The sequence below is a fragment of the Leucopleurus acutus genome (genome assembly GCF_964270905.1).
Source record: "Leucopleurus acutus genome assembly, chromosome: 2".
NCBI lineage: Eukaryota > Metazoa > Chordata > Mammalia > Artiodactyla > Delphinidae > Leucopleurus > Leucopleurus acutus.
In genome coordinates this window covers 2,471,773-2,499,351 of record NC_139143.1, presented here as the reverse complement: position 1 = coordinate 2,499,351, position 27,579 = coordinate 2,471,773, and the positions used below count along the sequence as shown (strand labels likewise).

The 27,579-nt window shown below is 44.1% G+C and overlaps 1 protein-coding gene across 1 annotated transcript in view; it reads right to left on the bottom strand.

The window, feature by feature from the left end:
- Nucleotides 1-27,342, bottom strand: part of KIF14 (kinesin family member 14) — a gene marked incomplete at both ends in the record, with an annotated part of 47,313 nt that extends 19,971 nt beyond the window's left edge. The window contains 18 exons of the mRNA XM_082865750.1: nucleotides 2,027-2,153; nucleotides 3,642-3,794; nucleotides 4,163-4,310; nucleotides 6,987-7,147; nucleotides 8,003-8,105; nucleotides 11,147-11,331; nucleotides 11,927-11,990; nucleotides 12,276-12,423; nucleotides 13,391-13,553; nucleotides 14,798-14,917; nucleotides 15,642-15,758; nucleotides 17,119-17,226; nucleotides 17,663-17,693; nucleotides 18,975-19,027; nucleotides 20,024-20,122; nucleotides 23,536-23,623; nucleotides 24,147-24,401; nucleotides 26,261-27,342. Of these exons, the coding sequence (XP_082721876.1) occupies nucleotides 2,027-2,153; nucleotides 3,642-3,794; nucleotides 4,163-4,310; nucleotides 6,987-7,147; nucleotides 8,003-8,105; nucleotides 11,147-11,331; nucleotides 11,927-11,990; nucleotides 12,276-12,423; nucleotides 13,391-13,553; nucleotides 14,798-14,917; nucleotides 15,642-15,758; nucleotides 17,119-17,226; nucleotides 17,663-17,693; nucleotides 18,975-19,027; nucleotides 20,024-20,122; nucleotides 23,536-23,623; nucleotides 24,147-24,401; nucleotides 26,261-27,342 (3,205 nt within the window). The remainder of the gene's footprint in view (nucleotides 1-2,026; nucleotides 2,154-3,641; nucleotides 3,795-4,162; nucleotides 4,311-6,986; nucleotides 7,148-8,002; nucleotides 8,106-11,146; nucleotides 11,332-11,926; nucleotides 11,991-12,275; nucleotides 12,424-13,390; nucleotides 13,554-14,797; nucleotides 14,918-15,641; nucleotides 15,759-17,118; nucleotides 17,227-17,662; nucleotides 17,694-18,974; nucleotides 19,028-20,023; nucleotides 20,123-23,535; nucleotides 23,624-24,146; nucleotides 24,402-26,260) is intronic.
- Nucleotides 27,343-27,579: the final 237 nt, after the last annotated feature.

The window sequence follows — 27,579 nt, the reverse complement described above, 5'->3', positions numbered from 1 at the left end:
TTGCCTGAAATTTTAAAAATAGATAGATAGATAGATAAAGACAGAAACAGAGATATATTAGGACATAAAACCACTTTCAGTACATAATTCCACGTTCCTAATTCAAATTTAAGATTTTAGCATAAACATTTTCTATATTGTTCAAACTTATAACCAGCATTCCATTAAAAACATTTTTTTGGAAGAGTGAAATTCATTGTTCATGTGGATAAAAAAAATCAAGTATTCATTGCATGGTACTGTTTTAGGACCTAAGAGGAATAAAAACATGTATTAATACAATGTTCTTATCTCTCACAACAGATTTAACAGTTTCAAGGTAATTTAAAAACAGAAGTTATGGAAAGTATACGGCACAACTACTAAGTATTCTTGCTAAAACACTGAACCCGGACGACGGGTTCTTTGCAGGGTATGTAGAGGCATAAGCAACAGCCTGGACATACAGTCAGCAAACCCAGAATCTGCGAAACTCTACAGGTAGAGAACCTGGCTTCTTCAATACATGAATTATAAGGGGACAGAGAGAGAGGAAGGAAGAGCCAGCTGACAGATTAAAAGAGACTTAAAAGGCGCATCTAGGGCTTCCCTGGTGGCACAGTGGTTGAGAGGCCGCCTGCCGATGCAGGGGACACGGATTCGTGCCCCGGTCCGGGAAGATCCCACATGCCGCGGAGCGGCTGGGCCCGTGAGCCGTGGCCGCTGAGCCTGCGCGTCCGGAGCCTGTGCTCCGCAACGGGAGAGGCCGCAGCGGTGAGAGGCCCACGTACCACAAGAAAAAAAAAAAAAAAAAAAAAAAAAAGGCACATCTAGCAAACACAGGGTGTGGATGACCACATTTGTATCCTGATTCAAACAAACCGAATGGATTTTATTTATTTATTTATTTTTTATTATTATTTTTTTTTGTGGTACGCGGGCCTCTCACTGTTGTGGCCTCTCCCATCGCGGAGCACAGGCTCCGGACGCGCAGGCTCAGCGGCCACGGCTCACGGGCCCAGCCGCTCCGCGGCATGTGGGATCCTCCCGGACCGGGGCACGAACCCGCGTCCCCTGCATCGGCAGGCGGACTCTCAACCACTGCGCCACCAGGGAAGCTCCTGGATTTTAAAAATTATGACATAGTCCACAAAATTTGAATAGGGACTAGATATTTGATGTGTAAGAAATTATTATTAATATTTTTAGGTGTAATAATAATATCAGAGTTATGCTTCAAAGAGTGACAGGGAAAGAGAGAAAAGAGAGTTCTTATCTAACTTGGAGATACACAGTGAAGTATTTACAGATCAGGTGACAGGATGTCTGGGATTTGCTTCAGAATAGTCCAGGAGGGCAGGGGGATTGAGCACGGCTGGAACAAAACTGAACATGTGTGGGTAACTGTTGAAGATGGATGATAAGTGTGGAAGAGTTTACTGTAGTAATCTCTCTGCTTTCATAGTTTATTTGAAACTTTCTATAATTAAAAAAAGAAAGTTTACATTAAACAGCCTGTGTTTGGGGAATTCCCTGGCAGTCCAGTGGTTAGGACACTGCGCTCTCACTGCAGGGCCTGGGTTTGATCCCTGGTCGGGAACTAAGGTGGCACAAGCCACCCGGCACGGCCAAATATATATATAAATATTTGAAAAAAATGCTGTGCTCTACACAGGAATGTAGAAACGTACAAAAAAATAACAACTTTCAAGTGAGAAAGAAAACGAAGTATGCAATGATTAAGCACAACTCAGATTAATAATTCTTATAAAATAAGAATTAAGGATTAGAGTAAGACATTTTAAGAAGCATACTACACATTAAAATAATACTTGGAATTCTGTTTACTATTTGCTTATATAACTAAATATTCTAAAAAGTGAATAGCCTAAAAATAATCATTCATACAAATTTATCTAGATCCAGAGAAGTCAGCAACATCTAGAAAAAAATTTTTAAATATACAAAGATAATTAACATTTTACTAACTGTATGAAATAACATACATAACTTTAGAAAATACCTGCTAAAATCGTCCTATACTCACTTGTGAAAGTTTTATCCTTATTACTCTGATTTTGCTGTAGAGTTTGTACTTCCTTAGCAATCCTTTGTTTCTCGGTTTCTAAAGCTTCCAGAATTCTTGCATGGCGGATCCTGTGGTCTTCTAAAGCCTAATTGATATTCATTCCCGTGGAGCCGTACACGAGACCGTGCAAAGAGAGAAATTAGAAAACCAGACTGACAATGGTAATGCACTACATAATTCTCATTTCACAGTGCGTGTTTTATTAAGCATAAAGGCTTTTAAAAAATGATTTATAAAGTATCCTTATAAAATGATTTTTCCCCCACAACAAAATCATTAGGAATTTTTGATAACATAGATTAATCTTTTTCTCCCCATTGATAGGAGCATAAAAACCTTCAGAAAAAAACAAAAAAAGGAAAAAAACTACTCAAGAATTTGTTGACTAAATTAAAAAGTTAAATTAAAAATACACCTAAAAACCTCACTTGAGGGCTTCCCTGGTGGCGCAGTGGTTGGGAGTCCGCCTGCCGATGCAGGGGGCACGGGTTCGTGCCCCGGTCCGGGAAGATCCCACATGCCCCGGAGTGGCTGGGCCCGTGAGCCATGGCCGCTGAGCCTGCGCATCCGGAGCCTGTGCTCCGCAACGGGAGAGGCCACAACAGTGAGAGGCCCGCGTACCACAAAAAAAAAAAAAACCAAAACACCTCACTTGATACAAATAAGCCTTATAACAGCCCACTAATGATAATTGTTTTCAAGATTTAAACACATCTGTTTTTCTCTTAAAACTCTCCAGGGTGGTTCACTAGCCCCTCCGTGCTCTAGAATCGGCTAATATATGTATTCTCACCATTTTATAGTACCGGTTCTCTGGGGTTACTGCGAGTATCTTCCTCTATCCCCAACCCCACCATAAACTTAGGAAGGAAAGAAGGAAAACTGCCATTTGAGAGTAAAACTTGAAGATGTAAGAAGTCGCAGCAGAGACGAAAGCAGGGGCTCTCCCTTCGGGATTCAGGGCCCCCCTCCAGGGCTGGTTAGAAGGGATTCCGGCCCCACCCCAGAGGATGTGATTCGGCAGTTCTGGTCGGACCGAGATCTGCACGTCTACCAGGCGATGCTGAGGCTGCTGGTCCAGCACCTGGAGAGCCACCGTGAGCTGCCCTTGAAAGATGCCTCTGTGCTCAGAGAGATGAGGGAAGTCAGCGCCTGAGCTCCCAAGGCTGAGGTAGTTCCCTGAGGACTCACGCGGGCACACGGCCTGCTCGCTGCTCTTTCCACCCTGGCACTGGGATGTAACCGGTCCAGGAGCTGAGCCGTCCCCCCTTCTATGTACCACGCCCTAGTATCACCTCACTCCTTACATCGTTCGGCATGACTGACCACAGGGGCGCTGTGCACGCAGGGAAAGAGAACACTCGACTGGAACTCGCTGGAAACAACAGCTCTGTCCCTTTGAAAAGATCTGTGTGAGCACATCGTGAGGACAGAGGCTTTCAGGCAGGAAGCCCCTTCTCACCTGCAGACCTGGATTTGGCCATCGCCCATCAAGAGACCATAAGCTCTTTAAAAAAAAGAAAAATCCAGCCTCTCCTCAAGATAGCTCAGACTAGCTATAAAATGAAATTACCTGTTTCGTAGCCAAAGTCTCCATTTCTAACCGCTTTTTGTTGACATATATTTCCTGTTCAAAACGCTGCTTTGCCTTTTCTAGTTCCTCAATTTTGTAATTAGCCTTTTGGTTATTTATTTCCTGTATCTTCTTTCTTTGACATTCTTCTTTCTTTGACATACAATAATAAAAAATAAATAGGGCAAAGATACAGAGCAATTCTTCAAAAATGATACCAAATAGGTACAAAAGTCCCTTTGTAAAAATCAGTGCACAGGAAATTGACTCACAGATAGAAAAGGTGCCCCAATGCTTCTCCACCCCATCCAGGTTGACTAACCCAACCGAAAATAACCATCACTAGTCAAACCTTTCAGAGCGCTGCCCTCCAGATGGGCTTCTGGGAGGCAGGGCTGCCCGAGGGCTGGGGGACAGAGCCTGTCTGCTTCTCCTCCCCCAGCCCAGCAGCCTAGATCTCCCCTCTGACGCTCCCCTGCGGCCCTGCACCGGCAGAGAAAGGAAACAGTTCTGCCTCTTACCAGTTCCGCTTCCAGGACTTTTATTTTGCTTTCGTACGCAGCTTTTTGAGAGGAAAGCTCTTGCTGAGCCATTTCTTTCACGATCTGGATCCCCTGCATCATTTCTTCCTTTGCTTTCAACTGCGCCTCCTTTATTTCTGCTTCAAGTCTACAAGTAGCAAAATATTCAATAGTGACAGGGTACTCTGTCAAGAATTCTTCATATGCTATAATAGTTCTTAATCATATTAAGATGTTAAATTAAACAAAAGTTCAAATCTCAAAACTTCATTTCTGACATTCTGTCAGCAGCATTCTGAAATGTTTATTAGCTCTAGAACTGTTTACACAAACAAAACATAAAAGGTTGAAAATGTGCTCATTTCTAACTTAATTACCATTGCAGACGCTCGATATTTAAGCAAATGTTTTTCTAATGCTTAAGCTATATAAAAATGTTTTAACTTACATAAAAATATACAATATATATTTATAACATAATTATGTTACAGTGAACACTGCAGTAAATATTATAGTTAACATTGTAGTAAACACAAAATATGGGCATTTTATGTTAAACTAACAATGGTTAGGGCAAAAATTATTTCATATCATTATCTTTCAATTCATGTTTAGGTCACAGATTAGGAATATACTGAAATGCCTATAAAAGCATGATACATGAGCTGATAAAGCAGAGACTGTACCATATTTTTCCAATCATCTATAATAACTTTGTAAGCAGACAGGGTGGGGGGTCCCCCAGAGAGAGAACCAGGCGGGGCTTTCTTGACAGAAGAGAAGCCATGTTTGGCCTGAGCCGTTTTGCGATCTGAGCCTGGACACAGCGCTTGCCCTTGAACAAGCCTCAGAGACCAATGATCTCGAGGGAAAAAAAGAACGACTGTTATCAGGCAAGAGAAACAACAACAGCAAAGATAAGACACCCGTTGTGAAGACTCGCAGCTCTGAGTCAATGGTGAAGGTTAGCCTGAAGCTCAGCCACCAGGTCAACGGGAACCTCAGGGATGGAGATGCTGACCATCTGTGACCCCCGTGACTTCAGTCAACTGAAGCCTGGACTCTGTCGATCCCTGCCCTGATTCTATGCTGACTTCTCCCCTGCTCGGGCCCCTTCACGAACACGCATGTACCCTTAGCTTGAAACCTCCCCAGTCTTGCTGTTGGGGAGGCACGGCATTGGGAAAGTTCCCATGTTCTCCTTACTTGATGCGAGTAATGCATCCTCCCTTCTCCTGATCTTTGGCCTGGCTGTGTCTTTTGGCTTGGCACCCACCGAGAGGTGAGCCCAGTTTTCAGGTGACACTTAGGCATTTTGAGAAGTCAACATATTAAATCACCTCTCACTGTAGGGGGGAGGATTGGTGACTACAGAAAACTAAAAGCTTCCTTCTTCTCAACAAAGCCCGGCGCCTTAACAACTGTACTGCGTAAAATTTCCGTACCCAATTTTACTGAATTAGAATAAGAATGTCAGGGCTTCCCTGGTGGTGCAATGGTTGGGAATCTGCCTGCCAAGGCAGGGGACACGGGTTCGAGCCCTGGTCCGGGAGGATCCCAAATGCCGCGGAGCCACTAAGCCCGTGCGCCACAACTGCTGAGCCTGCACTCTGGAGACCACAAGCCACAACGACTGAGCCTGCGAGCCACAACTACTGAAGCCCGTGCGCCTAGAGCCCGTGCTCCGCAACAGGAGAGGCCACCACAGTGAGAAGCCCGCGCACCGCAGCGAAGAGTGGCCCCTGCTCCCCGCTCACCGCGGCTAGAGAAAGCCTGCGCACAGCAATGAAGACCCAAGGCAGCCAAAAAAGAAAAAAAAAAGAATAAGAATGTCAAAAGAAAGAGGACCTAATGGCTACCAGGGCCTGGGGGGAGGGGGTAGCCATTGCTTAGTAGGTACAGAGGCCCAGTTGGGTGATGAGAAAGTTCTGGAGACAGAATATGGTTGAGGCTGCACAACACTGTGAATGTACTTAACACCACTGAACTGCACACTTAAAAATGGCTAAAAAGGTGAATTTTACGCTATGTATGTTGTACCACAACTTAAAAAAAAAAAAAGGCAAAGCAAGCTCAGACTTTTGACAAGGTGACAAAGCAGGGTTCATGTGGCCCACCCCGGTCATCCTTCCCACCCCCCGCCTCCATCCTCTGTGCGGATACTTCTCTCCCCGTGACCTCGAGATGCCCGTCTCACCCCCCAGCCCCCACTGCACTGCAGCCCGGGACCCGGCTCCACCGCCCTCCACCCTCCAGACCTGGGCCACAGCCACCCTTCTGCAATGTGATCCCCATCATGTCTGTCTCATGTCTCCTTAAAATTCTCTTATGACCCCATAACCTTTAAGATAAAGTCCAAATGCTTTAGCATTTTATTTCTGTGTTACTTGCCATTTATTTTACAGGGCTCCTGCTGAAATCAGAACTCCTACAATATTGCCTCAGCTAAAACTGGGGCAAAAGAAGAAAAGTAAATAAGGGTCCACTCCCCAGGCTTCCCCTGGCCGACTCCCTCCCAGGGGACATCTTCTCACGAGACCTTCGCTGACCCCAGGTCGGGGCAGGAGTCACCCCAGGAGCTCCACACGGTGCAGGGCTCTGTCAGGGCACTCTGTCTGTCTGTCCGTCAGCCCCATAAGAAGACAAATTCCTCCAGCGTAGGAGCTAAGTTTGTTTGTTGAGTGAATGCACACAGAAGAGGAAAGATCACATGGCTAGAAATCGGCACCCCAAGAGTTAACGAGTGCAGTCAGGACAACCTGATTAAGGCCCTCCATAGCCCTCTCCCGTATACTTACGGTTTCATACCAACAAAAATACTTACTGTAATCTCTGTGCCAAGAGCAAGTCATTTTTTGCAGATTCAAAGTCTCTTGGACCCTCACTCACAAGAGTATCTCTACTGGGCGGTCTTTCCCCTTTCTGGACTTCTACTGGATGATTAAATCTAAAATAATGATCGCCACCAAGAATCACCCGGTCACCCTAAAGCACACAAGAAATTTACTCCTTGAGGTGAGTCTGAACCAAAAAATTCCGTGGGACAAACCCTTATGTTCAACAATTCAATAGTCTAGTATCACTAATGATAAACATAAAAATCACGGCAGCTAACATTTATGAAATGCTTCCTACAGGCCAAGAACTGCATCTGACACTCTACACATACGTCGTCTCACTGATGTCTCACAACTATGCATGTTATTATCCCGATTTTAGGAATGAGGAAACTAATAGAGCACAGAGCTTAACAGTAACAGTGATCAGCGCACGCTGAGCTCACTGTCTGCAGACACTGTATTAAGAACTAGGCGTAAAAAAAAAAAAAAAAAAAAAGAACTAGGCGTGAATTCTTTCACCTACTCCTCCCTTATCCCTCCTGAAAGACAGGATATATACCAAGTGGCCATACGTCTTGCTTTGCCTTCAACAGAATAGTTCATGCCTGTTCTCCTAATATAATTATTGAAATGCTCTCAAAAGTGTCCTGACGTGGGTGACATGCAATCACCCTGAGCTTAATAACTTTTCAAAGGTCATATGGCAAGTGGCAGGGCCAGGGCTTCGACCCTGTCTGGCCTGATTCCAAAGCCCAGCTCTTCCCGGAACACATAATGCTGCTGCTGGTGGACAGCTCCTTGGGGGCTGGTCCACCCACCATAACAGAACTGCGGTCTCTGCACAAAGGCAGGCAATTCGTGAAATAAGAGAACGTTAGAACCAGAAAGTCCTTCATCCCGTTCACTACTGATCTTACAGAGGACAGAACCGGGCTCAGAAAAACTAGATCACTTGCCCAAAGTCAAACAATTTCTCACATCTTAGCAGCAGCCAACTTACATGATGTAATACCATGGGTTCCAAAATAAGTCTTCCATTTACATATGTCTTTGCTTCCCCAGCTGGGATGATACTCACGGTCCCATCGAAATTGTTGATGGTGCTGTGAAGACAGGATGCACATTGTTACAACTACAGGACAGACTAACAAGTAAGAAAAAGGCAATACAGATAATCCTCCTTGAGTTATTCCCTTAGTGTCAAGGTTCATATCAATTTGTGACCATAATGACTTAGAACTCTCTTATTTTCCTTCAATTAGATTTTGAAGGTTTGGTGAAAAAGCCTGGCTTCTCTAGCAATTCTATCCACCAGTGGTGGGAAAAATTTTCATCGTATGTATTTTGATTAAAACTACTTAAAAAAAATACCAACCCCTCTTCCCCAGAAATGGAAAAAAAAAAAAAAATACACAAACATTAAAGGAAAATACACTAAAATACTGACAGTGGTTTCTTTATGAATGGAAGAGTTTTAAGTATTTTTATGTTTTACTTTTCTAACTTTCTGGTTTCATTTATGAGTTTTAATAATGGAACAAACAACATTTTCCTCCCATGAAAAGAGGGGTAATACAGAGGAAGGAAAAGCATGGAGATAAAAGCACACTCCTTGGATGTCTAATTAACTGAACTCTGACGATAAGATGATACTGTTGAAAATCAACTATAAATGCTATATATCAGTTTGAGTCTTTTTATACAGAAAATAGGAAAGAAACTCCAAAATCCAATTATCTTTGGATTAACTGGACAGAAAGAAAGAGAAAACTGTAGCAAAAGCTGAGCCCCAAACAAACCCTCCAGCTCCAGACAAGGCTCCGAGATCTCCAGTTAAAGAATGACAGTTGAACTTGAGCACCTAGAGGAGAGGACTTGGGAAGAACAGCCCACCCTCCCGCCAGCCTAGTGTCCTAACCCCATAAAGGTTTAAACAAGGTCTGCTTGTTCTGACGCCTCCTCTCTCCCAGTTCTATCTGCTCTGCCATCAAAAGCCCTTGGCCTTAGCATTCTGCCCCCTCCCACCCCCATCCAGCTTCAACCACCAACCCCCTGATCCACCACTCTTTTCCATAAGAACCCCACCTGGATTTGCCTTAACATCAGCTTCTCTCCTTTACCTGAATCGCTCCGTCGACATAAGACATCCTCTCCCTTATCTCCATCACTCGTCAAGGCCAGAGCCCTCTAAGCAGCTTCTCTTTAGGGCTCAAAGCTAGAGGTGAACTTTCCTTCTCTTTCTTTACTTTTAAGCACTAAGTAGCTAAGACCCACCTAATGTTAATATAAACTGATGGGTACTGGCGCTCCTTTGTCCACTGAGCCCCACGTGCCAGGTATGTCATCAGTGAAGACAGACACGAAACCTGCTCTCGTGAAGTTCACGGTCCAGAGAGTGAGACAAACACCTATCCGTGTACTAAAAGGGGAAACACCAAGTGCCAGGCGAGTGGGGGACTTCCTGGTCCCCCTGGACTCTCAACTCTTTGGGGGCATGTTCTGTATCTTTGCTACAAGCATAAATAATTCTGGGTTTATTTGTTATAGAAAATGGTTAATTAAAGGAAGAGCAAAAGGATCTGAGGATCAAGAAGCCGTGCCACGCCGGGTACAAAGACAACGTGGGCTCGAGGACCTAAGGCCGTGCAATATTGGTGAGAAAATACACTCTGTATTTTTGGAAATTTTTTGTATGAACACTGCAGATCACAAAAAAAGTCATATGTTATTTAATATATGGTACTGATAGAGTTGGTTATTCACGTGGAAAATAAATGAATTTAGATCCCTACTTTACACCAAACAAAAAATTCCATACGACTTAAGGACTTAAATGTGAAGGCAAAACTTCAAAACATTTAGAAGATAATTTAGGTGACTGTCTCTATGACCTCAGTGTAGAAATGATTTCTTAAACAAGACGCAAACACTGACAACCGTAAAGGAAAAGACTGACTTATGTACTACACGAACTAAGAACTCTGATCCATCCAAAGGCACCATGAGAGAGTGAAACGATGAGCCACACGCTGGAGAAAACACATTTACAACACATGAAACTCACAAAAGCTGGGCCACCAGAATATATTAAAAAACTCCTAAAAATTATGGAAAAAACCCAACACAATCGAAAAATGGACAAAAGCCATGAACAGGCAGGTTACAGAAGAGCAAACAAAAATGGTCCAAGAACAGGTGAACAGGATTAGTCAAGGGAATGCAACACGCATCCCCCACGAGACGCCATCTCACATCCACCTGACAGCTAAGGGTCGGCAAGGATGCGGGGCCACAGGGACCTCAGCGCCAAGGGCGGCAGGAGTGCCAGCCATTCTGGAAAACAATCCGAAATTACCTCATAAAGGTGGCTACGCACATATGCTGCAGCCTGGCATCTCTGCTGCTAGACACACCACTTAGGAGCGATTTTCCCACACTTCACAATGATCACCGTATAGGGAGGGTAACAGGAAGATCATCAGAGACTCACACAGCGCAGAGGGGCGGACAGGAGGGCCTGGCCGCCCGGGTTCCCAGCGGCTGCCCTGAGGGTCCTAACTCAGGGTATGAAACTCGCCCCACAGAAGCTCTGCCCGTCTGTACCAGGAGACGCATCCAAGAGCGCCCACAGCAGTACTGGGGGAGCAAAACATGAGACACCACCCAAGCGCCCACCAACCAAGTAGACAGGTAGACTCACACAACAGGGTACTTTACAGCGGAAAAGTGAGAGAGCACCAACATGGACAACTCATGAAAACACACTGCGGAGCTGCAACAGTTTACGCATACTGTCACCCTAACAACACAGTATCATTCAATTCATATGAATGAACTTTGAAATTTGTTCAATTCATGTGAACAAATTTTAAAATTTGTCAGCCCGATCAAAAATCCTGCCATAGATGATGGATAGAAGTTTAGATCTATTGGCTGAGGGATAACTTCTGATAGAGCGATACTACCTTGTATCTCATATTGAGAGTAACTGACCTGCCATCCTTACAAAACACTCAGACTGCCTGATTTTCCTGGCTAAAAGATGCATTTGAAGACTTATACCAAAGAATCAGTGTGAGCGAATGCCTCATGTGAAGGAAGCCACAGTCATCAAGATCTGGAAAAGTACTTGGCAGGAACGCACCAGTGCTCGTCGGCGATCAGCACCCCCGACAACTGGATGTCACGGTTCGAGTTTGGTTTATACTTTCCGACTGTAGTTGTTCCCTCTTTTATCATATATAACAGTATCTCCGACAGCTGAGGGTCTTCATTGAGATTGACCAGGTTTGGCAAATGGTTGTCCATTTGAAATGTAATTCCTGCTTTCTAGTAGAAGTCAGAAAAAAAATTAACTTTAATCACAAGCATGAAACTGTTAGATCCACCTAAAACATTAAACATTTAAGTCGCGGTATGTGGGACTCAGTTAATTAACGGTCTCTTAGACCCTCTCCTCACGACTTCCCCGTAAGCGTGACCACCATACTTCTTAGACTCCCAGGAAGACGCTGACCCTCTGTCCTGGCACCATCCTCAGCCCACTCACGGTTCAACCCAGCATCACCAGATGTGCCTGATCTCACCCACCGACGTCTACAGCAGGTCAGGTCCTGCCGCCGCGTCTCCACTGCCATCACCTTGGTTCAGACCCGTAGCACCTCCTGCCTGAACCACTGAGGCAGCCTTCTGCCCACCCTGCCAACAGTCCCTCTTGGCTTCAGTCCTGCTTACGCCCTACACCAAAGTAATTCTGAACTAATTCTCAAAATGTCGATTCCCTGGTCAAACACTTTCAATGATTTCCCACTTCCCACAGGATAAAACAAATTCCTTGGCCTGGAATTTGAGAAAGTACATCTGTATATTTACTGTCATATTTCTTTGCAAATTTTCAAATCAGTTTAGAGAGTTGAAATGATACCTGTAACTCCTTTGTTACTTGAAGTTTCCTGTTTTCAGCTTGTTCAAGTTTTTCTTTCCACATTCTTACCAAAGACAAACGAGAGTTTAAAAGAGTTAAAAATATCCAGGTTTATAAGACTGATCAAGAGATTCTGAGATGAGGAAACCACTTGGGAATACTTAAAACGTAATGGTCTGGGGATAAGCTGCTCTGTTCACAGGGAAGGCAGGGATAAAGGCAGACTCTGGTACCTCCTCAGCCTCCCATCCCCACCTCCACCCCCGCCCCCTCTCCCGACCCTTGCCCCAAGCCAGTCCAGCGATTCCAGGCAACACCCACAGCATCGAAGGCAGTGACCAGAGCCCACCTTTGCATTTCTGCCATGTCTCTCTCCTGCTGATACAGCTTCATTCTCAAGGATGTTATTTCTTGCCGACAGAGCCTATATCGCTCAGGGTCAATGTTCTGACTGTTTCTTTGAGCAGCTTTTAACTTTTCAATTTCTGCTTTCAAGTCTAAATATTTGTAGAAAGATGCATGATCAATAACATTTGATATATAGTAATTCCCACACTAGACATAACCCTCCAATCTTCTATTTTATTTGACGTTTTAAATACTAAGTAAAACAGAATACTTGCAGAAATTTTACTTTACCTACAAATCTCTACCTAACCTTTACCTGAAAAACTGCTCCCCTCTTAACGAATTTCCCTCCCTCATAAGCAGTATGGCCACGTAATGTATCGTCCAAAGAGGGACACGCCTGGGAAGGACCGGGGGCACCATTCATCACACTGGGATGACAGCCATGAACCAGGACTGCCCCAGGCAAACCATACTCATAAAGACATGTTAGATAAAGATGACAGATTTGCCAAGCTGGAATTCAGAATAATTATTTTTAATGAAAATGGTCCCATTTGTAAACGCGAGGGGATCCAAACAGGAAAAGATGGAGCACGAGACGGCAAATCCATCCTCCTCTGGCCCACACCTCTGAGGGAACTATTCGCCTTCTGCAAGATCCCCGAGCAGGTGAGCAAGAGAAGGACACTCGGCGCTGGCGAAGGGAGGCCCGTGCTGGAAACCCAGGACCAAGCAGCCTTTGGGTCAATGAACCAAGAGGAAGCAGAGGTGAGAGACAGACAACGGCGGAAAGGCTACAGGAGGAAAAGTAAAGGACATTATCGTCCCTGTGCTGCACAGGCGCACGACTCAGTCCATAGAGGGTTTCCTACGCTGGCTCCTTCCCCTTCACCCACCCCATTTCCCAGCTTTTGCTGACTTTCCCCGTTACTCTCCTTCCCACCGTCCTTCCATCCGCCTTCCTCATCAGTGTGGAACGATGGCTAGCAGCTATTACACAGATACGAGAGAAAAATCTTTAACTTCCTTAAACTGCATATTTTCATCACTGAAATGAATATTTGAGACTAAACTCTTGCAAGATAATCTTTAAGTCTGTAGGGAACTGCTGACCTCTGATCAACTTGGCGCTCACGTCCTCGTTGACCCTGGCGGCGTTGACTATCATCCGGGCCTGGGTGGCGTATCTCAGCGTGCTCAGGGTCTCCTCCACGCTGCTGGCCGCCGGGCTGACCGTGGCGATCATCGACGTTTTGGAATTTCCGCTCAGACTTTCCTTCAGCAGCCTTCAAGGAAAACAGTCACGATTAGACTTTGCTTCTGCGACGACCTCGTGACAACTACCTAGAGAGCACAAGGCAGACCACCGGGACACGTGACACAGTGCTACGCTCCTCACTCAGACACCGGTTAGAATTGTTTGGTATTTGTAGCTATTTTTAGATCTCTGCGCACTTTATTTCATCTCACACTTCTCATTTATTTATTTTGGCTGCGCAGCTTGTGGAATTCTAGTTCTCCGACCAGGGATTGAACCCAGGCCCTCGGCAGTGAGAGCGCAGAGTCCTAACCACTGGATTGCCAGGGAAAGTCCCTCGTCTCACACTTTTTATGTTGTTCTGTGAAGCGATAGTCTGTGCAAAGATTTTAAAATACGGTTAACTCTCCAATATTTAGTAAAATCCCTCTCCCCATACTAGACCGCGAGCTACTTTAGGGGCGGGACCGTGTGTCTGTCACCCTTGCATTTCCAGGGTCACCAGAGCCCTTCAAAGCAGCTGCTCAGAAGTGCAGAAAATGATGGATGAACATATAAACACAAATTTTGTTTTCTATTATATGCAAAAGCCTTATTTTAGAAGGAAAAAGATCATGAGACTAAAAGCTCTGTATTTATGAATGCAGAGTGAATTATTCCTAACTTTCAAAAGTTATTCTTAATTTTCAAAAGGCATTAAAAAAATCACATTGTTCCCTTACAGGTTTTGAGGTGGCAATTATAATATAAGTCAAATGTAATGATACACTGCTGTCAACAGTGATGCAGTCCGTATCAGAATTGGATATTAAATCAATACAGATGTATTCTGAATGTAATATATCTGAAGTTAAATACATGTTCATTAATGAAAATACTTTTTGAACACTTACATACCAGCCAGTGTGTGCTAAACTTCACTTCACACACATAGTAATGTATTTGGTGATACCATATATGCTCAAACATCAGGCACTAATAATAGTTCATTCATCATTTAACCCTCATACAACCCTAAAAGACAGATATTGATATTATCCCCATTTTACAGATGAGGACACAGGCTGGAGGACTATTAACTGATTTGCCCAAAGTCACACAGTTTGTAGGAAGCACAGCTGAGATCAAGTCCAGGTAGCCTGGCTCTGGAATCCGTACCGCTCACCACTGCTCTGTCCCAGAGTCACATGAAGTCAGTCTATGCCCTTTTCCCCCACAGTACTCACTCTATTTTGTACAATTCCTTATACTCCAAAAGCTACTTGCCATGTGAGGACAGACTCGCGGTAAGGAATGAATGTTCTCTTCCCGCTGGCCTGCTCGGAGAGCGCAGATATGACCTTTCCCAGGGTCAGCAGGGACTTGTTAATACTCACGCCTTCCTGGGGACAAGATCAAACATTTTAATTGAAAGGAACTGCCCAGCAATAAATGTATTTCACAAAATATATTTCTTCCTTCATATAATTACTGAGGAAATACTTTCTTCCATAAACTACCAACTTTCTTCAAACTCAAAATTTACTAATTGACTCTGAGAAGCAATCATAACCAGGAACTACGGGTTCCTCTTTAAGTCTCAGCAACACAGTCTATAAAGTGCAGGGACAGAGAGGCTATTCTTGGTTAAGATAACATACTTAGGGACATCCCTGGTGGCGCAGTGGTTAAGAATACCGCCTGTCAGTGCAGGGAACATGGGTCCAAGCCCTGGTCCGGGAAGATCCCACATGCTGCAGAACAACTGAGTCCGTGTGCCACAACTACTGAGCCTGCACTCTAGAGCCCACGAGCCACAACTACTGAGCCTGCACTCTAGAGCCCACGAGCCACAACTACTGAGGCTGTGTGCCCCAACTACTGAGCCTGTGCTCTAGAGCCTGTGCTCCGCAACAAGAGAAGCCACCGCAATGAGAAGCCCGCGCACCGCAACGAAGAGTGGCCCCCGCTCGCCGCAACTAGAGAAAGCCCACGCGCAGCAACAAAGACCCAACGCAGCCATAAATAAATAAATAAATTTATAAAAAAAAGATTATGTGCTTAGCCAGTAATCTCCTAAAAAAAGTGGCCAGGACTGAGCTCCCCAGTGTGAGGGCTCACCCTTACCTTCAGCCGCTCCCCGCTTGTCTGGGTCTCGGAACAGCGCTCACTGCCCGCCAGGTCCACCAGGTTTATGCGGCTCCGAATTCTGTGATCCAGCTCTTCCCCTTCCACAAATTCTGTCTGGGACAAAAGGACATTAAAATAACACATCATGGGCTTCCCTGGTGGCGCAGTGGTTGAGAGTCCGCCTGCCGATGCAGGGGACACGGGTTCGTGCCCCAGTCCGGGAAGATCCCACATGCCGTGGAGCGGCTGGGCCCGTGAGCCATGGCCGCTGAGCCTGCGCGTCCGGAGCCTGTTGCTCCGCAACGGGAGAGGCCACAACAGTGAGAGGCCCGCATACAGTTAAAAAAAAAAAAAAAAAAAGGTAAAATAACACATCATAAGTTCTTCTACGACTTGCCATCAATATAAGTCTGCAAAACGGAAAGTTTGACAAGATTACAAACCACTCACTTATTTTTGAAGCTATCCCTTCTTGAATCTGTGACGATTTATAAGAACATACTGAGCAGTGCTCAGACTATGCAAAATAAAAGGAATGACTTTAAAGGGCTAAACCCATAACTACGCAATTATATTAAGGAAACGGCCACAGATAGAAAAAAGGCTTAATGTACAAAGGTGCTGTTCATCCCAGCCCTGAAGTGGCAAAGCATTTAAAAGCAACATAGATGTCCAACAGCAGAGAAAAATTTGAGGAATTTTAACAGTCAAAGGAAAATTATGTAGCTGTGAATAATAATGTTTTGCAAGTAATCTTAATAGTATAAAATTGTTGCAGATTTTGTGAATTTGTTTACATGTGATTGTAAAACAACTGAAAGATTATATACCAAACTCTTTAGAGGGGTTTCATTTGAGCAGTGGAACCCTACGGCTGAATTATTTAAAATCTTTTACTTTCTGATATGTTTTTTCAAATACTGTACAATTATCATGTATTGTTGATAATATATTATCACATATTGATATGACAATATCAATATCATGATAAGTTAATAATCACGTTACTGATTTTTAAAACAGTGAGAAAAACATACTCCTGTATATGCCACTCAGCGTTACTGTGTATATGTCCTAAAATCCAATTATGTTATATATTTATATGATTGGACTTTTACCTTTGATTTAAAGAAGTAAGAGAGAGGCATGGACATATATACACTACCAAACGTAAAATAGATAGCTAATGGGAGGCAGCCGCATAGCACAGGGAGATCAGCTCGGTGCTTTGTGACCACCTAGAGGGGTGGGATAGGGAGGGTGGGAGGGAGATGCAAGAGGGAGGGGATATAGGGATATATGTATGCATATGGCTGATTCACTTTGTTATAAAGCAGAAACTAACACACCACTGTAAAGCAATTATACTCCAATAAAGATGATAAAAATAAAAAAATAAAGGAGAAAATAAGGAAAACATGAAACTTGAATATAGTGACTATCTTACCTAAGAAATGAATCAACAACACAGTACCTTGGTCTGGGTCATCACCAGGGTGAACACTGAGTGCGAGCGGGAGCTTTTGTCATTCATGCCAGTGGCCGCAGTTGCCTTCCTCTTATTTCCCAGTTCCAGCCAAATCTAGTGAGAAAGGAGAGAAGGAGGTCAGGCCTGCAGACAGGGGCTCACCGGAGCAAAGTAACGAACAGCAAAGTAGAGTGAGCACATATATACACACATTTATAATCAGCTTATAAAATAAAAATATTAATACATGCTTATTTAAGAATTTGCATTCCCATTGTCTATTTTTTTTTCTGTCATAGAAATTTTTTTTTTTGTCATAGAAATTTGAATGAGGAAATAATACCTTTAACAGGCTATTTCTATAACTCTAAACTGACATGATCGATTTAAATTTTTCGTTTATAAGAGTAATTCTTTTGCTTAAAGTTTACACAAACAAAATCAGTTCCTTATAAATTAACCTTTTATTTATGCAAACAGCAATATTTATGAATATTTATGACTGATCTTTCTATCTAGTGGAGAGAAGATCAATTACAATGGACCTTACCTGGATATCAGAGTAAGAGCTGACAACATTCCTATTTCACAAAAGCAAAGGACAAAGTCAGTTTTACTCATGATCACACTCCTGTCCTTATAAAACATCAGCCACCTTTCAACCACATAATTACTCCACGAATACCACGGTGGAATAATCCATAGGTATTACTATACTGATTCTTACAGAATCTTTCATTTTCTCCATTGTAAAAGGGAGGTAATAAAATAATGTTTTCATTTTAACAAATTTTAAGAAGTATGATTTTTCTTAATATAATGAAGCACCTTATAGCATCTTAACATTGTACTATCCAAGTCTAAATCATGAGACCAAAAGATAAACTTTAACCCAAAGGCATAGGTATAGGTACCTGTATATGTGGGTGTGGTTAGGCGTAGGTAGAGGTACAGGTATATGTATAGGTACACATATATATGGGTGTGGTAGTGCGGGTGTGTATGGGTCTCAGCACTGTCCCAGATTTACTAAATGGAGCTGAATTTTTTCTAGCCACTTTTCTTTTCCTTTAAGAAAGCATTTGGGACTTCCCTGGTGGCGCAATGGTTAAGAATCCACCTGCCAATGCAGGGGACACGGGTTCGAGCCCTGGTCCGGGAAGATCCCACATGCCGCGGAGCAACTAAGCCCGTGCGCCACAACTACTGCGCCCACATGCCGCAACTTCTGAAGCCCACGTGCCACAACTACTGAAGCCTGCTGCTCCTAGGGCCCGTGCTCCGCAACAAGAGAGGCCACCGCAATGAGAAGCCCGCGCACCGCAACGAAGAGTAGCCCCTGCTTGCCGCAACTAGAGAAAGCCCGCGCTCAGCAACGAAGACCCAACGCAGCCAAAAACAAGTAAAATAAACAAATTTATAAAAAAAAAAATATATATATATATATATATATATATATACACATATAAAAAGAGAGCATTTGGAGTTGAAAACCAAATAAATGACTCTCAGCATATTTCTAACTCTAAACATTGAGCTCAGCACCTTCTCGCCTCCACAGCTTAAAGTAACATAAAAAAAGTGGCTCGAGAGGGAAGGCTTAACTTAATGGGTTAGCAGGGGAAAGGGAGGAAAGACAAATATTTCCCACACAGTATAATTAATGCTCTACGCGAGGCACTTCACAGGTGCCGTGAGAGATATAAACAAATATAACAACAAGCAGCTAACACTCTATTTGGAAAGAGGAACATTTAACTGGATAATATTAAGGGGAGAAGACTAAGTAGTGACGCAGCGTTTCACAGCTGGGGAGGCCGCCAAGAGCACAGCGGTCACGGGCCCTGGCTGCACACACTTACGTGGACAGGCCCTCAACGTAGGGGCCGGAGGCCGGGTGCTCCCGCACTCTCAGCTGTGGGCAAACATGAGGCACGTTAACAGCAAGGCAAATACTTCATATAAAAGAGAATTTCAAATGACCTTCTTTTTCTATATTTCGAGTCTACAGTAAAGAGATTTGTCTCTACCCGGAAATAAATATAAAGGTCCTCACAGAAACACATCTGTAAGGCACTAGGAAACTGCCTCAAGACCACAAACTGTTCACATCTGCACAGTATCTGACAACATACCATAACATCAAATATCTTACTAGTTTTTTATTCCTAAGTCCTGCCGTAGCTATTGTTTATATGCTTTTAAATAGCTTTCTAAAATACGTGCAATAAATTTCAGACAGTTAACATTTTTTTCCGTTTTACATTATACATTTTAAACTTTGTGAGCAGAAATTTAAGAACACGTAGAAGTCAGAGAAGGAAACGCCAAGTTTTGTGTGAGTCTCTTGATGCTGCCAAAAGCAGACTGCACGACCTTGAGCGAGTCAAGTGACCTCTTCAGATGTTAGCTTCTCGCTCTCCACAGCCCTTTCCAAAGTCAGAAGTTTTTAATTCTAATAGCGGTTGTTTAAAAAGTTTACGCCTTTGTGAAACTTTCTACTTCACAGAAAATATGAGCTATAAGATATCAATTTGCTAAATAATCGAGTGGAATACATACTCTACAATAACAATACAGTTTTTTAAACTTTTATTCTTTTTTGGCTTTGCAGACTTTTAGGAATTTGGTATTTGACATAAGTGGTCCAACTAAATCTTAGAATGTTTTATCTTTAACTTTTACACAATACTTGTTTAAGTAAAATGAGGTTACAGTTCATAACTAGTTTAATGTCCACTAACAATAATGTTCAGCTTATTTAGTAAATAGCAATGCAGTTAGACTAGATCTCAAGCATTTGCTATCATATGCATTTTAGTAATTAAGCTATATATCATCTTGAGAACCAATATAATTATATGCATCAATAAAAACAGAAATTAAAAACAAGTAAGTTTTTAAATCTTACTGTTTGCTTTCTCTGCCCATTTTCACCTTTACAAACCAGAAGGTCGTGAATTTTTTCATTATATACTTCAAAGAAGCTCATTTCAAGGTGATAGCTGACCTAGCAGGAACAGAAACACAGCATACAATTTATGTGAAAAGTTCTTGCACTTTTTACAAATCATATCTTATAACAGTGTAGTAACCAGAATATATAAAGAACTCTTACAATTCAACAACAGAAAGACAAAGAACCAATTAAAAAATAGGCAAAGGACTGAACAGACATTTCTGCAAAAAAGATACACAAATAGTCAACAAGCACATGGAAAGGTGTCCAACATCACAAGTCAGTAGGGAAATGCAAATCAAAGCCATGGTAAGAAACCACTTCACACCCACTAGGATGGCTGTAATCAAGGAAACGGAAAACAACAAATGCTGATGAGCATGTAGAGAAATCAGAACCCTCCAATGCAGGGAACATGGGTTCGATCCCTGATCGGGGAACTAGGATCCCACTTAGTTGCTGCGGGGCAACTAAGCAAACGCCACAACTACTGAGCCTGCGCGCTCTGCAGCCCACACGCCACACCGAGAGAGAAGCCCGTGTGCACAACAGAGAGTCCACGCACCGCAAGGAAAGATCCTGCGTTCCGCAACTAAGACCCGACATAGCCAAATAAATAAATATTTTTTAAAATTACTCAAATAAAAATTGTACACAACTGTACAACTGTGTATTGTAATAGCAACAGTATTACAAAAGCCAAAAGATGGAAACAGCCTAAATGCCCATCAACTGATAAGGAAGACGTGGCGCATATATGCAATGGCATATTACTCAGCCATAAAAAGGAATGAAGTGTCAATACATGCTGTAACACCGATGAACCTCATGCTGCATGATATTCCACTTACAGGAAACGTCCAGAATAGGTAAAGCCACAGAGACAGAAAGTAGGGGCTAAGGGGAGGGAAATGGGCTATAACTACTTAATGGTACATGGATGGTCTCTGAGGGTGATGAAAATTTTTTTAGACCCACATAGAGGTGGTGGTTGCACAACATTATAAATGTACTAAATGCCACTGAGTTTTATATTTTAAGATGGTCAATTTTATGTTATGTGAATTTTATCTTAATATAGGAAAATTTCAACAACAAAAGTCCTTGCATTTCTTACTAACTTCTAGGAGATTCACCTAATTCAATTCACCTTAGTATGTGCATGGCTTTGGACTATATGAGAAGGATATACAGAAGTATATGGCAAGGTTCTCACCCACGAGTTTCCATCTCAGAGAAACATAACATACCCTCCAACAGATAAGACAGAGCAATAGAAAATTAAGAACCAAAATGAGAAATCATGACCATAGATAAAACGGCCAATCAGAAAGGGGAGATGCGGGTGCCAGAGAGACTGGGGAAGGAGAAAAGGATGTGAGGCATGAGAAACGCAGCGCGCTGGACCCTGTGGGCGAACACTTGATCTGCTAAGTGCGGATCTCAAATCAGATTGTGATTCCGGATTGCGGCAAAAAACAATCACCAGACTCAGTAGAGCTGAGCTTCTCCTCCTTTTGACTCTGAAAGACAAGGTATAAAAGCCAAAAAGGGAAAATTTGCTTCCATGTAGCTTTTCTGAGTTAGGGCATGTTTCCTTGTTAGCGAAATAAATTTCATCTACAGGCCCAAAGTGAGTCAGCAAACACCCAGCGCTAACGAAACTAGAAGCTTCAAGGGAGATCAAAGAGATGTAGGTTCAATTCGCCAAATATTTATTAGGCCTACCAGGCACACAGCACTCTTCTAGGTGCCGTGGGAGAACCTGAGGCGAACTGGACAGGCTTCATCCTCAGAGAACTCACAGTCTAATTGGAGATGCAACACAGCACTTGAGTAACACAGACAGAAGGATACAGTTAGCGTCCCGGGAGAGGAACAAAGCACTTCCGGGTAGAGATCAGGTACAGGTGAACCCATGCAATTACAGGTTATTTACAAGGGCTGTGGATACAGGTATTGGGGCTCAGAATTCAACAAACATGCATTAATGTCTATTATATATAAAACAGTGTACTGTGTTATGGGGCTTCCAGGGGGCCTTGGAGAGGAACATGCTGTGGGAGGGGAGCTGCGAGAGGTGCAGAGGTCACGTCGCAGAGGATCATGCTTTGTCTGCTCCTTCGAGGCGCCTGGCATCTGTGGCTATACCCACCTCCGAGACCCCCACCCGCATGCTGTTATCTTCTACCATCCTGAATAATCCCAAATTGAGAAAACCACAGTCACTTCGCTGGGCTCTCTATGTGGCGGGCACTGTTCAAAACCCTTCACACGGAGCACATTTCACACAGCAAACCTAGGAGAACGTCCTTCTCGTCCCCAGGCTCTGTGCTGAGGCACTCAGAGAAGTTAAGCACATTGCTCGAGGTCACACTTCCAGCATGGAAGTGTGGAACCTGGATTCCAGCTCAAGCCATCTCCAAAGTCCACGCTCTGAACCGTTTCATGTGTTCCGCTCACTGACAAAGTCGCTCCCCACAACTGGAGGCCCCCAGACCCGTGATCACTCCAGAGACCCCTCGCCTTCGCCTGCTCTCCCTCCCTGACTTCCACCACCTCTAAACAAAACAGATGCTAAACAGAGGGGCCTAACCCACGGGCCACGCCTCCTCTAAGGACCCCATGCCCCCAGCTTACCTGTTCCCATAGCCGCCGCCCTCATCCTAACCTAGTATTCACTTCACTTTATTTAGCATCTCAGTGACTGTACTCGACTGTGTACTGGCCCGTTTCTCCATCACACTCTCTTCACTACAGGCACCAGGTCTTTCCACTCCGTGCTCCCAAGTACAGCACAACATTTTCCCAAGTCCCCTTATCATAAGAATCACTAGAGGAAAAATATGAAAATTACAAATTCCCAGGCTACCCTCTACACCAACTGAACCAGAATCTCCAGAAGCTTTTCAGCAAGTACACCCACACACACATTCCTAGGCGCTCTTATCCTCAAGCGAGTTTCGGAAAAACTGGTCTAACGGGCTGCCCGGCAAACAGCTGGCCGCACTAGGACCAGGTGAGGGGGCGTGGGCACCCGGCACGGGGGCAGTGCGGGGCACGAGCGAGGCTGTGACCTCCACTCCGGGCTGAACCTGCACGCCACTCCCCTCTCTCCTACTGTCGCCGTCCTAATGCTGATGCCTGCCGTCCTTAGGGAAGGCCGGGCCGCCACCCCACTGCAGACACGCACGACGGGGCGTAACTACCGCCACGTGCACCCCACACCCATGGAGGTGATTGGGCAGAGAAGGCGGAAGAGAGGACCCTGCATCGCTGTCAGGCAGGAGGAACCGCCTCTGAGTCTGGAGCCCCCGTCCCCCAAACCACTGTCCGAAAGGAGAGCGACCAGAAGTTACACCATCTTCTGCTGAGCAGTTCCTCAGGGGCCACGACTCCGACTTCAACTGGTTTGACCGTTTTCTAGTCTAATAAGAAGGCTTACGGATACTATGAGAACATACCTCCTGGGTTTGTTTTTTGGCTATTTCGGCAAAAAGACCTTCACAGAATCTTGGAATTATTCCTGGTTCTTCACTAAATCCCATCATCCTGGAAAATACATTATGAATAGGGAGGAAGTAAAACTAATTAGGTTTTTAAGTTCTTTGGGGAGAAATTAAACCTCAATTTCCTCTTCTGTAAAATGGGAATAAATAAGAACTATCTAATTCAGAGCCTTTAGCACAGGGCCTGGAACACAGTAAAAACTTAGTAAGTGCTAGCTACTATTAAAATTTGAGTATTTCCTTCTGGGACAGGTGTTATCACCACACCGTTGATCAGATGACTTGCTTGTGATTCTCACAACAATACTTCCAATTCACCTCTCTGGGCTTCAGTTTACACAATGAAGAGTTTATAGTAAAATGGGGCCAACGAAACAATATCTCACACATAAACAGAAACCCAGAGACAAAGTAACTTGCCCAGGTTTGGAGAACTAGTATGTAAAACGGTGCGATTTGCGCCCAGGCCTGTGCAGTTGCAAAACTATATTCTTTCTATTAAACTATGCTGCTTCGCACAAAAAATGTAAACATTTCTGGATAATCGGACTTATGATACAACTTACGTATAGGACTTTCCAGAGCCAGTCTGACCATAAGCAAAGAGACAGGTGTTGAAGCCTTCGAAGGCCTGTTCCAGGAGCGGGGCTGCCAGTGCCTCGTACACGGCCGTCTGGCTCGCGAAGCGGGGATGACACTCATCAACGGACCAGAAGGAAAGGTCGTAAACAAAACTGTACACCTGTCTCATGCTGGGATGTTCCACAGCTATTTCTTCCCCGTTCAGGAAGACCACCTGGGATGTTTCTTCACTCTTCTCTCTTTAAAAAGAAGCACAGAGAAAAATATCGTTACTATAATTATTCTGAGTATTATTCCCACAGAATGTAATAAGGACCTCAAACTAGTTAAATACAACATTACTCCAGACCAGCACACGTAATGATAGTGGGTTTCCAAAATCTATTTCCTGCAGCTCCAGTGCCACTGCTCAAAGGGAAAATGGAGTTCCAGATTGCTTGTCTGGAAAAATGCCCCCTACTTTTACAGGATTTTCCATCTTTTTCCTTCTTCTCTTAAGCTCTCCCTTTTCTCATCCTGCCTACTATAATCTACCTGTCTCAGCAGTTCAAACCTGGAAACTTGTTTGAATATATTATAAAGAAATTTTGGAGGTACAAATCTATATAAAGCTGGTAAGAAACACAATTTCAACAAACTCAGTTAGATACAAGTCTGAACCATAAGCGTCTTTGGGCTACCAGTTACGTTTCTATGAATCCAAAGGTCCCTCCTCCTTTAAATTATCTCTTTGGGTCCATCCTTCTTCCATCTAAGACTTAGTAGGAAATCTTTCACTGGCTCCAGAGCTGCAGAAAAACAATATCAGTCCTTGTCTGGCCCCAGGTCTCTCCTTCTGCCCCCAACTCTGCTTTCGATCAGAAACTACTGCGGAAACCACCTCCCTCATCCTCCCCCGCGGGCCTGCTACAGGTGCGCCTGCTGGGTCTGGAATCAGCACGTGGTCCCTCGTTCCATGCTCTCCAGGGCAGCCACCCATCCCGGGCTTGTCCCTTCTGCCCCTCTTCCCCACACAGTCTTGAGGCTCTTTGGTACTGAGTTCTCTCCCCTTATCACTGACCCCACATTTTCAGCTAAAAGGCCCACAGCCCTCTGGAACTTGCCTTAACTGCTGGCCATTTAGGTTCAAACCCGAGGTCCGTCTGCACTGCCGGGTCACCATACCCTCCTCTAACTCACTTAGGTCCACAACAGAGTTAAAAACTACTGACTGTGAAGTCCTCACAGTCATCTCTCCAAGAATGTAAAGATAACCAGATGTCACATTCACACTGGGCGGGTCGTCTTTTTCAGCACAACCCGCAATCTGTGAGTGTCTCACCCACAAGCACTTTTGGGGAGAGATTTTTTTTTGCCATCAAAATCAAATCTAGGGCTTCCCTGGTGGCGCAGTGGTTGAGAATCTGCCTGCCAATGTAGGGGACACGGCTTCGAGCCCTGGTCTGGGAAGATCCCACATGCCGCGGAGCAACTAAGCCCATGAGGGCCCTGAGCCTGCACGTCTAGAGCCTGTGCTCCACAAGAGAAGCCACTACAATGAGAAGCCCGCACACCGCGATGAAGAGTAGCCCCCGCTTGCCACAACTAGAGAAAGCCCGCGCACAGAAACGAAAACCCAACACAGCCAAAAATAAATAAATAAATTTATTTTTAAAAAAAATCTAATCTAATAAATGAGCGTATAACCACCACATAGCAGAGATGATGAGGGGGTGACCACCACTCTGGAAAGGGTTTTGGAAGGACCTCTTTGGGGAACGAGTACCTGCTGTGGCTCTTTTCAAGGGAAAGGTAGAGATCCCACCGTACATTACAGATCTGAAAGCAGACTGCGTTAGACTGAAGTCATTCAGACTTTTAAAAAGCAGCATAGCCAGAGAAACTTACGTCTGCAAAATACGGTGATTTCGATTCTTTAATTTCACAGCCAATCATCAAAAATAATCCACATACTACAACTGAACCGAGAAGTTCTATCTATATAAAAGAATCACCAGCCAGTTTGAAAATGCATGAACACACTGACTTCCCATAGGCAGAGAGGAACTGGACACGCCCCACGCCACCAGCCTGGCCTTAGACAGAAAGGGGAACGTACCGCGTGCTGAAAGGCCTGACTCTGACTGCCACCGTCACTTGACTGTTTTCCACTCTTAGGGGGTCTGTTTCTGTAGAGGTTCTCCGAAGTGCAGTTTCTTCTTCAAGAAGGAATATATTTTCTCGTGACCGTTCCCTTTTGTTTGCGAGAAGAGAACTTTTCGGCCTTTGTTTAACTTGAAGGGTAGGCATCCTGTTTTTCAGAACTGACGCAGCTGGGCTCTTAAACTGAGGAATGCCACGCTTTGGTGTCGATCTGTGCTCTGTAACACACTTCGAAGGTGTTCTTTTCTCTAAGCTTTCAAATTTAGGTGCAAGTTTCGCACCATCCTTCCCAGCACTTCTATGATGTAAGCTTCCTGTTCCTGACACTCTGATATCCAACTTGCTCTGAATAGGTTTTGTTGCCAAGCGTCCTGATCTAACAGCGTCAGTCTGACTCTGGGAACCAGCGGGTGGTCTATCACTTAGGGACTTAAGGGCAACATTTTCGTCTGCCCCACTAACAGCGGAAAGTGTTTCTTTGTATTTTCCACCAGCCTTCACTTCAGGGTCTTTTGGGTCTGCAGCTAAAGGTACAGAAGGTGTGACAAGAAAGTTTCTATCATTATTTACAGTCTTTGCATTTATACTAGTTTCTGGTGAAGCACAATTGTTTTCTCCTTTACCTCCCACATTCTGCGCTGCTTTCCACTTTTCCACAGAATCTGGCTTAGCCCGACGTTGTAACGCAAGACGTGTTTCTGCTGTTTTCGCAGTTGTGTCTCCCAACTCACCAAGCAGACAGGATTCTTTGCTCCTTGTCACTCTCCTCTGAAGTGTTAACCTACCCACAGGGTTAGGGGGAAGGGGTGTATCTTCCGTTTTTTTACAGGCAGAGATAACATAAGTGCTATTTATGTCTCTGGTTTTACTTGCGGATATCAATAACGGATCATCATTTTCACATTCCGACATATCCGACTTTGAATGCTGCTTCAGCCTGCTACCGTGGGGGAGAACAGGCAGCGATGAACTCTTTGGGGAAGAAGGGATACCAAGGATATTGCTGTCATTTCTACTCTGTGCAGTGTAAACTGACATTGTGGCAACAAGTTATTTTTAGAAAGGATGTTGCTGAAGAAACTTTAAGCTCTTCTTCGGACGTTCATTTAACTTCCGGCCATTCCTTCTGCATCAGTTTCCAAAACTATCTGCTAAAATTAAATAAATAAAATTTAGATGGCACAGACTACGAATAGGCCGTAAAAACATGAGAAGCTTCTATGGTGAAAGTAACTGCTCAGAGCAATACATCAGAGTGGGTCATGATCTCCAGCT